The sequence below is a fragment of the Jaculus jaculus genome, chromosome 9 (genome assembly GCF_020740685.1).
Source record: "Jaculus jaculus isolate mJacJac1 chromosome 9, mJacJac1.mat.Y.cur, whole genome shotgun sequence".
Taxonomy (NCBI): domain Eukaryota; kingdom Metazoa; phylum Chordata; class Mammalia; order Rodentia; family Dipodidae; genus Jaculus; species Jaculus jaculus.
This window is the reverse complement of record NC_059110.1, coordinates 6,838,107-6,850,900: the sequence shown is the minus strand read 5'-3', so window position 1 is coordinate 6,850,900 and position 12,794 is coordinate 6,838,107. Positions and strand designations below refer to the sequence as shown.

General features: G+C 45.8%; 1 protein-coding gene across 5 annotated transcripts in view; it reads left to right on the top strand.

The window, feature by feature from the left end:
- Positions 1–12,794, top strand: part of Map3k4 (mitogen-activated protein kinase kinase kinase 4) — a 117,343-nt gene that overhangs the window by 69,547 nt on the left and 35,002 nt on the right. For all 5 annotated transcript variants that reach the window (XM_045158196.1, XM_045158194.1, XM_045158195.1 and 2 more), the window contains 2 exons: positions 5,831–5,988; positions 9,196–9,312. In XM_045158196.1, coding sequence (XP_045014131.1) covers positions 5,831–5,988; positions 9,196–9,312 — 275 coding nt within the window. The remainder of the gene's footprint in view (positions 1–5,830; positions 5,989–9,195; positions 9,313–12,794) is intronic.

Here is a 12,794-nt window from a genome sequence, read left to right as displayed (position 1 = left end):
AAAATTGTTTTGTGTCCCATATTGTATGGTAGCGTTTTAATGTATAGAAAGTACTTGTTAGATTCATCAGGGTAAAGGCCTGGGTGGCCACATAATAAGGCAGCCTGACTTTTAAGAAGTCTCCAGCTAGAAGGTGTGTTTGGGATGCTCGTGTCCTTGCTTGACATCCTCTGTCTGCCTCGCGCTGGCTGAAACACCTCCAGGTGCCACCCAGACTTTCCAGGTTGGGCGGAAAGGGCAAAAGCACTTTGCCAGCCAAGACTACACCTTTTTATGAGAGCAGTAAGAGCTTTGCTGGAGGTTGTCCCAGCTCATTCCTCCAACATTGAGTTGTATTACCAGACTGCTGCACGGCTTACGGTCATGGATCGTGGCCTGGGAATTCCTGTCTTGAGCAGCTTCCCAGCTCCAGGGGAAGGCGAAGAGGAAGAAGGTGGAAGACAGTGGGACTTAAAACTTCTCACATTCTTTGAGAAGTAATTTTGATGAGCTTGAACTTCTTCCTAATTACGTGGAGAGAGCATATAAAAGTCCAGAGGATATAAAATGTTTGCACCTAAAAAATAAATAAATGCAGCCGGGTGTGTTGTCATACACCCAGCACTCGGGAGGCAGAGGTAGGAGGATCGCCGTGAGTTCGAGGCCACCCTGAGACTCCATAGTGAACTCCAGGTCAGCCTGGGCTAGAGTGAGACCCTACCTCGGAAAAAAAAAAAAAAAAAAGTTTGTTATGTTAGCAAATCTTTGTCATCAAAAGTTATGGTAAAGAGCAACACAAGGATTAGTTTTTCTCTATGCAGTATGGGTAATTAAACCACAAGTTTGAAAGGACAAAATGTTCTTTGCTTCCTGAACTTTTTTGATGGGCTCCAGAGGCCAACCCAAGGGCAATGTCTTTTGTCCCGCAATGGTTAGGGTCCCAGGGCAGATGAATGGTTTCCCCCTTCTTCTGCCCTGTACCTGTACAGTGGCCGAAGCCTGGGTGAAGAAACTTAGAGTCACAGTTTGTCTTGGGAGTTCATTTTGGCTTTGACGCTTGTGAATGTCATGAGTCAGCATGTATCGTAAGAGACTGGAACATACGGGAAGCATTAAAGTTGTGCTTCGTGGTCTGTTGAGAGGACCGAGGCAGGGGTGTGCGCTGAGGAGCGGGAGAGGCACCGTGTTTCTGTTAGGAAGGAAGGGGGCAGCTGTTAGGCAGGCATATGTTGTGCAGCATACACCCTTTCCTTAGCCCACCACAGAGAGCGAAGAAAAAACCTCCACTTTCAAAGACAGAGGAAATTGGCCTTAGTAGCCATTCCCCCACCTTCCACAGTAATGACTCTGTGTCTTAAAATGTAGACTACAGTGAGTGTAAGCGTGCATTCTGAAAACTAGTATTTTAGAATGTGATGGAGGGCCCATGTGGTGATTGATGAGAGCCGTGAGACATAGGGGCAGCTTGCTTGTCCCTGCATGGGACAGAAGCTGCAGCAACATCCTTACCCAGCCTGTCAGCCTAGCACAGCTGCCTCACTAGAGCTCTCCTAAAGTAGTGGAGCTGTGATGCAGAAAGTCAGAGAGGGGAGCCCTGGGTGGTGCAGCATCCACCATCCAAAGATCTGGACCCTTCACCTACAGAACCAGGATGCCAGTGGGTGTTTGGTGAACGGGGGGCTGAGGAAGCAACCCATACCAAAGTTTGGCACTATTTCAGTCCATTTTCCTGGCCCCTGGCCTCAGAAGGAATAACTAGCACAGGAGCAAAGGGGGTCATAGGCCTCAGGAAACCACAGTGAAGAGTGTGAAAGCAACGCAGTGTGAACGAGGTGAAGGAGGAGTGATGGGTTTAGAAGATGCGGACGAGCTCACCTGGAGGTTAAGCTGTGCATTGTAACCCGACTTCTGTGAAAAATCAAGACAGGCAGAACTGTACTGTGCATGGCACAGATTGTTTGAGAAGCACACAGACTGGAAGGACACACTATATTCCTGATCACTGCTGCCTCTGGAGAGGAAAGAAGCAGAAAAAATTAAATTTCTAGTGCCTTTATTTCTGAAAATTAAGTTCAAAAACAAATATAACAATATAATAATATTTCTTCATTCTAGGTAATATTGTTAAGATATTTTTTAGACTTTGTTTGACAAAGGTTTTATTGCCCACTTCCATAAGTATAGACAACAAACCATGATACCCTCCCTGCATTGCCATGTCCCCTCCCAAACCTGCCTCCATTCCTTTCAATTAGTCTCCTGTTGTGATGTCATTGTCTTTGTTCTCTTACTGTGCAGACCTTGTGTAGGTAGTGTCAGGCACTGTGAGGTCATGAACGTCAAGGCTGTTTTGTGTCTGGAAGACAGCAGTGTAAGCCCTCCTCCCTTCCTTTGGCTCTTACATTCTTTCCGCCACCTCTTCCGCAGTGGACCCTGAGCCTTGGAGGGTGTGGATGTCTCAGTGCTGAACACTCAGCTGTCACTTCTCAGCACTATGGTGAGTTTGAGTCTCCCCAGTGGTCACCACCACCTGAAAAGAGAAGCTTCTCTAACCAAAAGTGAGAGTGGCATTAATATGTGAGCACAAACTGTACTTAGAGGGCAGCTTGGTGGGCATCATATAAGCACTTAGCCAGACGACAGCAGTCATTATGCCCCCACTGCTTATGATACAACCTCCCCAGCCGTAGGCTTTTGACCGATTTTCAGTACTAGGCATGCATTCCCTCCTGTGGAGTGTGCCTCAAACCCAATCAGGAAATAGCTGGTTTCCCCATAACAAACATGCTACCACTGTACCAGTTGGCACATCTAGCCTGACTCTCCAGCCTCTTTTTACTTAAACATGATGAAAAGAGAATGAAAGGAACAGTTTCCTGGCAGAAGACAGAGGTGCCAGGTCTGTTGGAAAGGAGCATGGCAGGAATGAAGGTTCCAACGAGAGACAGGAAGGAGGGTCGTGACTGCAGAGAGCCACAGCCAAGTTGGAGCAGCTGGGAGGTCAGGGTGAGGCTGCCCCAGAGCTGCAGGAGACAGTCCTTGCTTGGAGTAGCATACCAGGTAGGTACACAGAGAAAGCTGGAAGGATTCAAAAGAAATGTGGAACCTGGCATTGGTGGAACTCGAGGATGGGTTGGATTTGGGAGAGGCGCTATGAGTGACCGCGGGCGGTTCAGCTGGCCCAGTGAGATAAGCGGACAAGACTGTTGGTGAAGAGCTTAATCTTTTCGTGTTGCTCTTTGGTCTGTTATGCTAGTGTACAGAGTGACGGGTTTCATTCACTATGGCATTTTCACACATTGTTTTTGCTGATCCTCTTCTACTCCCTTTCCCTGCCTGTCTTACCCTTGCCCCGGTATTCCCCCTAGAGTGGAGCATTCGGCCAGTTTTGGGATTGACGTTGTCAAGGGAAAGAGGCGAGCGCACGCACACGTGCCTATGTCCTCGCGGACTAGTACGAGAGCCTCTGTGGTGTCAGTACCTCAGGTTTCAGGAGGTAGGGCTTAAAGCACGTGTGTTGGCATGAGGAGGAGGGGCCATGTCACAGTGTGTAGGCTTGTGTTTGGGGTATCAACAATGAGAGATTTTTATATCTAATGATTTCTGGTGTGTTTTTTGTGAAAAAGGTAATGTGTTAAGAATGGATGAGGAAGGGTATAGGTGATTGGAAGGTATTGGAGACATTACTAGTGACTGTAGAGAACAGGAAAACAAGTAGAGGTGTGGCTGTGGTTACCAGGAATGTCATGTGCCATGCGATGGGTGGTTGTGAGAACAGTGCCTCCTCCCACTGGGTAGCTTCATGGTGGTCCTCAGCTTCGAGTGTGGGCACAGGGAGTGTCCTAGTTGGGCTTCACCTGGCACAGTCTCTTGGCAAGTGAGAAGAAAGGCATGAGGGATGACAGGGTGTAGGTGACAGGTCTTCAGAATGCTAACAAGACTGCTGTAGAAAAGATAATCCCACTGGGCCTCCACCAAACCAGGAGGGAGGTAAGTAGGAAGGGGCAGTGAGCCGGAGAAAGACACAGGTCTGACTATGGTCTGGCTGGGCAGTTGCGGTTGTGGAGGGAGTAAGAGAATACGCTGACTTCGAAGTGGGGGGTGTTGCAGCAGCAAGGTGTCTGGATAGATGACTCAGGGGCTGGAGCAGCCCTGTCAGAAGAGGAGAAGGGGCCCTGGAAATGGATAATCAGGGAGCTGAACTGAAATGGTGTTGAAGTCACCCAGCATGACAGCTGAACCTGAGCTGGGGAGACTCGAACCTGACAGGCAGTGTCTAACCTGGTGGGCACGTGCAGTCAGTAGATGGCAACATGAAGAGGGGTGTATGGTGTAGTTGGTGACATAAATCATCAAGGGCAGTGCGAAGTCCCTGTTGTGGGTCTCTGGCTTTACTTTTGCTCTTGAGTAAGACTGTGGAAGTGTGGTGGGTTGACAGTGCCAGTGGAGGCTTGAGAAGGCGGTGGGGAGTGAAAGGGCTGCTCTGGGCCTGGCAGTGAGGCTTGGGGAAGGTAGAGTCCCGGGGCAGTCTGGAGAGCACTAAGTCGCAGGCAAGCTGGGTGTGGTGGCTCAAGCCCACAGTCGCAGCAGTAAGCAGCCTGAGGTAGGAGGAGGATCACTGTGAAGCTGAGGCCAGAGTGAGTTCCAGGTCAGTCTAGGCTAGAGTGACACCCTGCCTTTAAAATACAATACAGTACAATACAATACCACACCACACCAATACAGCACAACACAACACAACACACAACACACCACTAAAATAAAATAAAGCTGGGCGTGGTGGCACACACCTTTAATCTCAGCACTCTGGAGGAGGCAGAGGTAGGAGGATCGCCAAGAACTTGAGGCCACCCTGAGACTACATAGTGAATTACAGGTCAGCCTGGGCTAGAGTGAGACTCTACCTCGAAAACCAAAAAAGAAAAGAATAGTTTACTGGCTGAAAGTTATTACTGGAGGCTGAGGTAGGCAGATCATGAGTGTAATTCCAGCCTGGGCCACATAGCAAAGCCCTGTGTCGATAGAAGAGAGGGAGGAGAAAGGAAGGGAGTAGGGGAGAGGGTCAGCTTTAGGGTGTGGAGAATGCTGTGGCGGCTGGGTGGTGAAGTTGGCATCATACTTTTCATGGAAGTGTCACACTCAGTGTGAGAAGATAAAATCATCTCTTTAAAGTTCTAAGGGAGAAAATATGAGACTCAGATATTTTCTACTTAGTCATATTGTCCGTTAGGTCAAAAATTGTGTAGACCAAGGGAATTTTGTCAAACAGACTCCTTGGGCCTGTTCTGAAAAAACTGCCTGTTGGTGAGACGCTGCTCCCCATAGGGAAACCTTGGTGTTTGGCACTTCAGGAGCTGGGCGCTGCTGAAGTGGGACTTGTGCCACGCACGGCCTCCACCTCTGATGAGTTGTGTATTTTGACTATAGATCAGGTATGCAATTCGTGTGTAATAAACCTTGAAAGAAAGTCATGTCACAGAAATGTGCGTGTCAGGAGGGGGTGTTGAGAAATGTGCTAATTCCCGCCTACCAGTGTGTAAAATTAACTTCTTAGACCACTTCACAGTATGCTCATAACGAGAATTTCTCAGTTTTTTTTTTTAATACTATTGTGAACATTTCAGGTTTTTTCTTAGGAATCTGGAGGGCCATGAATATGCGTTAAACTGCTGAGGAATTGTGCAGTTAAAGAGGCATCTTCACTAGACACCAGCGGCCTTGATGCTGTCTTGCCTCTCCGTGTCGCGTGCTTTCTGTCTGCTGGGGTGACGCACAGCTTTTGTACTAACAGGCGAAGTTGCAAGTTGCTGAATTCTCTCAAATATATCATTTTATATTTTTGTATTTTAAGGTATATTTTGATTACATGAGAAGCTGGATCCAAATGCTACAGCAATTACCTCAAGCATCCCATAGTTTAAAAAATCTGTTAGAAGAAGAATGGAATTTCACCAAAGAAATAACTCATTACATACGGGGAGGAGAAGCACAGGCTGGAAAACTTTTCTGGTAGGAATCCTTGTGCTTCGAAGCCACGCCCTTTCTCCTTCTCCCTCCCAAACTCCTTTTAAATGCCACTTACACAGAAATTATGTCACTTGGTTATGTGCCCCGGCTCACATTTTCATGGTGGGTCTCACCTGGGGCTGTTTGCCCGGTTGGGGACATTGAGTGGGGTGGGGTGGGGTGGGGTAGGGTGGGAGAGTGCTGCCCCCGAGAGGGCAGAGCCCAGGGGCTGTGGGCCCGCGGGGTGCAGGACACGCTCCACAGCGGCGCTTCTCCATCCCTGGTGGTGTCTTGAGCTTGAGGAATCTGTTTGTGAGCAAGCCCTGTTGTTTTTGTTTGCTGATGTTTTTAATGAAAGGGAGGAAGGGGAGAATAGACCCTGTGGGTTGTAGGCTTGATGGGGACACAAGGAACTTGAGTATATTTTCATTGAGGGTGCTTTTGGGGTGTAATTGAATCACAGCATCTCTTTATGAGCTGCCTTACATACCGTGAAGGAACGAGGGAGCATCAAAACCTTTGAGGAGGGAGAGCAATCATTGTTAGCTTGTTGGAGGAAGTAAGCACCTGGCCTTCCTTGGTCAGCCCCAGCTGGAGAGCCCGGGTGAGTGGTCGGAGGCGCTGCGTTGGCTGCGTTGGTCTGCCGGCTTTGTCACAGAGCGGCTTCTGTGGGCGCCTGGGCCCTAGGCCTGTAGCCGTAGCTGGAGCTGTGGCCTCCCTCACTCGTTTCTCACGTGGTTTCTCCTGCCGTTGCCATGCCCCAGCTGTCCTTCCCTCCCTCCTGTCCTGCTCTAGGGCTTCACTTGCCATGCTGGGCGTCCTCCCAGCACCAGAACTCTGCCACCTCCTCTGCTGCCTTAGGAGCTCGTGTCCGCTGCAAGGTCCCCAGCTCTCCTGAGGTTCCGTATTCACTCTGAGCGGGCAGCAGCTGTGCTTGTCCCTGGACTCCAGTCCTTCAGGCTCGCTTGCTCTGCCACTCAGCTTTGTCCAATTTAGTCAGCCTTCTTAAAAATACAGGCTTCGCCGTATCAACATCGCTCCCCTCTTCCTTTTCTTTAATTCTGTTTTGCCGGTAGCCTACTCTTTGTTTCCAATATGTCCGGCTTTGTGAACAGTTTTGAAAGGTTCCCACCTCGCCTCACTTCACCTCGCTTCTTCATCGGTGCTCATCCTCATCTGTTGCTTGTCCATCAGGCTCCCAAGTGCAGCCCCTGGCCTTGGCCTTGACTCCTCACTCCAAGACCGTCTCCCCAGGCTGCGCTGCCGTCTCTTCTAGTCTGGACCTCTCTGTGCTGAGTTTTAGCAGCTTCTGCTCCAGAGCCGGTCTCTCCCAGGTTGGCTCAGTGTGGCGGTGCGAACCCTGACTCCTCCTTAGACAGTCACAAATACTTCGCAGCTGTGCCTGCCTACAGCTGTCCCCGAAGATGTGTCCAGAATTGGAGCTCTGATTACCGCTGCATGCATGCACTTTTCAGGCTGTCATTCTCCCCTCACATGCATAGCGCTCTCAGTAGCCCCCTGCTTCTGCCCAAATTTTCCTCACCCTCCACTGGAGCACCAGCGTGCCTTTGCTGAGTGGTGCGGCAGACTGTCTTCTCCCTGGAATACTCCTGTGGCTCTCCATCTAGGGAGAATTCCTAAGCAGTGGCTCACAGTCTTTGAGGCTGCTCTCAGGGTGCCTTCTCACTTGGCCATCACCTCCCCAGAGTCCCTCCTCCCTCACAGCTCACAGGTCCATCTGCGGGGACAGTCATCCTCAATTATTTGTTTTCCTGACTCATTCTCCCGCTTCCTCTGGTCTTTGTCTGAATGTTACCTTCTTGACATACTTAAAATGAAAGCTCTACCCATAAGTACTTCTTAGCCCTTTCTCTCTCCCTAAAGCACTGATTAAGACTCTGAAGTACTACATGTTTTTAGCTTTGTTTTACTTATTTTTTTGCACCCAGTGGAGGGCTTTAGTTTGTTTTTGTTCGCTGCAACTTGATACATGGTCAGCAGTTAGTGTTGAAGAAACCCATCCTGGTGTCCTTGTGTGACCGTCTTCTTCAAGACATTCAAGTGTCTAATCAGGGCTCTTCCCATTGAAGCCCACCAGTGATCAAGCGGAGTAGCCCAGCCTGAGGTCCTGCACAGCTCACAGGACTCCTTGTAGCAGGAGCCACAGTGCTCCTTTCACATCGCTCGTTCCTCCTTTCACAGACTGGCCTGTGCCCTGATCAGACCCACTGTCCCCACAGGGCTTCTCTCCGCCCCCAGTCTTCCTTCTGCAGGACCCTCTTCCCACTGCTGACCTTCTGCGTTGGCCTGCAGCCCTGCGTGGGGCCATCTGCCTGCGCGGTGCTCTCCCTTCACGAGGCGCCTCTTTGTCCAGGGAGCCCGGCCCTGCCGCCCGCCTTCTCCTCCCCATCCCGTGTTGGCTGTCCACCCATCCGCTCTCATTACTAAGTCACAATTGTTTTACTTTGATCATTGTCAAGGTTAAGAGACTGTTGTTGAAATTTCACTCTAATAATTTAGTGGTTTTTGTTGCTTGGGGTGTTCATTTTTAACACTGGTATTTAGAATGTGTATTCATTGAGAAAGATCAAAGTATTGGTGTTGATCAAATGTAAAAACTATGAGGGAAATTTTAAAAAGTTAAATTTAAGAATTTTGCTTCTTATCCTATCATCTGGTGAATTTGAGGCATTTTTAACCACTTATTTTAATATTTCATTTTTATTTATTTGAGAGAGAGAGAGAGAGAGACAGAGACAGAGAGAAAGATACAGAAATAGGCAGGTAGAGAGAGAGAGAATGGGCTCACCAGGGCCTCCAGCTACTACGAACTCCAGATATGTGCACCTCCTTGTGCATCGGGATTACGTGGGTCCAGGGGACTCAAACATGGGTCCTTTGGCTTCTCAGGCAAACACCTTCACTGCTAAGCCATCTCTCCAGCCCTTAACCACTTTTAATTGTTTAAGATGGAAACAACATTTGTAAGTCACGTAGCTACCATAGATACAACTAACGATGTTCTGACATAAGAAATACTGTGTGATAGAACAAAGATAGCTGTGACATTTGTGCTTTTTCACATTATTCTGATTTTGTACTAAAGGAAACTTCTCCTTGCTTGATTTGAAGCATTGTATCAGTGGCTGAGCTGGGCAGTTTCAGGACAGTCTTCTTGCTCTCTTTGATCTTTGTTGTTTGTTCCCGTAGTGACATTGCTGGCATGCTGCTGAAGTCCACTGGGAGCTTCCTGGAGTTTGGCCTGCAGGAGAGCTGTGCAGAGTTCTGGAGCAGCGCTGATGACAACTGTGCCTCAGACGAGATAAGGTTGGCACTGCCTTCCAGCGCCTCTTCCTACCTCATGGGCTTTCCTTCCCCAGGGAGCCTGGATGAGCCCTTTTCACACCAGACTATGTAGACTGGGAGAAAGTTGAGCAGTGAACCCAATAGGATGTATTTATTGCTATCTTTAAAAAATATATATTTTATTTATTTTAATTTTTATTTTATATTTATAATTTTTATTAACTTTTTCCATGATTATAAAAAATATCCCATGGTATCACCCTACCCCCCGCACTTTCTCCTTTGAAATTCCATTCTCCATCATAATACCTCCCCATCTCAATCATTGTAGTTACATATATACATCAACCTATTAAGTACCCTCCTCCCTCCCTTTCTCTTCCCTTTATGTCTCCTTTTTAAATTACTGGCCTCTGCTACTAAGTATTTTCCTTCTCACGCAGAAGCCCAATCATCTGTAGCTAGGACCATATATAAGGGAGAATATGTGGCGCTTGGCTTTCTGGGCCTGGGTTACCTCATTTAGTATAATCCTTTCCAGATCCATCCATTTTTCTGCAAATTTCATAACTTCATTTTTCCTTACCGCTGAATAGAACTCCATTGTATTAATGTGCCACATCTTCATTATCCATTCATCAGTTGAGGGACATCTAGGCTGGTTCCATTTCCTAGCTATTATAAATTGAGCAGCAATAAACATGGTTCAGCATGTACTTCTAAGGAAATGAGATGAATCCTTTGGATATATGCCTAAGAGTGCTATAGCTGGGTCATATGGCAGATCAATCTTTAGCTGTTTTAGGAACCTCCACACTGATTTCCACAATGGCTGGACCAGATTGCATTCCCACCAGCAGTGTAAGAGGGTTCTTCTTTTTCCACATCCCTACCAACATTTATGATCATTTGTTTTCATGATGGTAGCCAATCTGACAGGAATAAGATAGAATCTCAATGTAGTTTTAATCTGCATTTCCCTGATGACTAGTGACGTAGAACATTTTTGTAGATGCTTATATGCCATTTGTATTTCTTCCTTTGAGAATGCTCTATGTAGCTCCATAGCCCTTTTTTTTTAAAAAAATTTTTATTTATTTGAGAGCAGCAGAGAGAGAGAGAGAGAGAGAGAGAGAGGCAGACAGATAGAGAGAGAGAGAGAATGGGCGTGCCAGGGCCTCCAGCCACTGCAAACGAACTCCAGACGCATGCACCCCCTTGTGCATCTGGCTAACGTGGGACCTGCGGAACCGAGCCTCAAACCGGGGTCCTTAGGCTTCGCAGGCAAGCACTTAACCGCTATGCCATCTCTCCAGCCCCATAGCCCATTTTTTCATTGGCTTGTTTGATTCCTTATTTAACTTTTTGAGTTCTTTGTACATCCTAGATATTAATCCTCTATCAGATATATAGCTGACAAAGATTTTTTCCCATTATATAGGTTGCCTCTTTGCTTTTTTCACTGTGTCCTTTGCAGAGGAAAATCTTTGTAATTTCATGAGGTCCCAGTGATTAATCTGTGGTTTTATTGCCTGAGCAATTGGGGTTGTATTCAGAAATTTGCCAAGACTAATATGTTGAAGGGTTTCCCCTACTTTTTCCTCTAGCAGTTTCAGAGTTTCAGGTCTGATGTTTAGGTCTTTAATCTATTTGGACTTAATTCTTGTGCATGGAGAGAGAGAAGAATCTATTTTTATCCTTCTACAGATATATATCCAATTTTGCCAACACCATTTGCTGAAGAGGCTGTCTCCTCTCCAATGAGTATTTTTGGCATTTTTATCGAATATCAGGTGGCTATAGCTACTTGCGCTTACATCTGGGTCCTCTATTCTGTTCCACTGATCTACATGTCTGTTTTTGTGCCAGTACCACGCTGTTTTTGTTACTATGGCTCTGTAGTATAGGTTAAAATCAGGTATGGTGACACCACCAGCCTTATTTTTGTTGCTCAGTATTATTTTAGATATTCGAGGTTTTTTGTGATTCCAAATGAATTTTTGGATTTTTTTTCTATTTCCATGAAGAATGCCTTTGGAATTTTGATAGGGATTGCATTAAATGTGTAGATTGCTTTTGGTAAGATTGCCATTTTCACAATATTGATTCTTCCAATCCAGGAACAAGGGATGTTTCTCCACTTTCTAGTGTCTTCTGTAATTTCTCACTTGAGTGTTTTAAAGTTCTCATTGTGGAGATTCTTTATTTCCTTGGTTAGGTTTATTCCAAGGTACTTTATTTATTTATTTTTTTGATGCAATTGTGGATGAGAATGATTCTCTGATTTCATCCTCTGTGTCTTTGTTGATAGCATATATGAAGGCTACTGATTTCTGTGTATTTATTTTGTATCCTGCTACATGGCTGTAGGTTTTGATCAGCTCTAACAGTTTGCTAGTAGAGTCTTTAGGGTCCTTTATATATAGAATCATGTCATCTGCAAATAGTGGTAACTTGTTCTCTTCCTTTCCAATTTGTATCCCTTTTATGTGTGTCTCTTGCCTTATTGCTATGGCTAAGACTTCCAAAACTATGTTAAATAAAAGTGGGGACAGTGGATACCCTTGTCTTGTTCCTGATTTTAGTGGAAAAGCTTCCAGTTTTTCCCCATTTAGTAATACGTTGGCTGTAGGCTTGTCCTAAATAGCTTTTATTATATTGGGATATGTTCCTTCTATTCCCAGTCTCTGTAGGACTTTTATCATGAAGGTATGTTAGATCTTGTCGAATGCTTTCTCTGTGTCTAATGAGATGATCATGTGATTTTTGTCCTTCAACCCGTTTATATAATGTATTACATTTATAGATTTGCGTATATTGAACCATCCCTGCATCTCTGGGATAAAGCCTACTTGGGTGAATGATCTTTTTGATACATTCTTGTATTCAGTTTGCCAATAGTTTGTTGAGAATTTTTGCATCTATGTTCATGAGGGAGATTGGTCTGTAATTTTCTTTTTTTGTTCTATGTTTGCCTGGTTTTGGTATCAGGGTGATGCTGGCTTCATAGAAGGAGTTTGGTAGAATTCCTTCTTTTTCTATTTCCTAGAAAAGCTTAAGAAGCAATGGTGTTAGCTCTTCCTTGAAGTCTGGTAAAATTCAGCAGTGAATCCATCTGGGCGTGGGCTTTTTTTTTAGTTGGGAGATTATTGATAACTGTTCAGATCTCCATGCTTGTTATAGGTCTATTTAAGTGATTAATCTCATCTTGATTTAATTTAGGTAGGTCATATAAATCAAGGAAATCATCCATTTCTTTCAGATTTTCAGACTTTGTGGAGTATATGCTTTTATAGTATGTCCCTATGATTTTTGAATTTCTCTGGAATCTGTTGTGATGTTACCTTTATCATCTCTGATTTTATTAATTTGTGCCTCTTCTCTCTGTCTTTTGGTCAGATTTGCTGCGGGTTTATCAATCTTGTTTATCCTTTCAAAGAACCAACTCTTTCTTTCATTAATTCTTTGGATTTTTTTTTGTTTCTATTTCATTAATTTCTGCC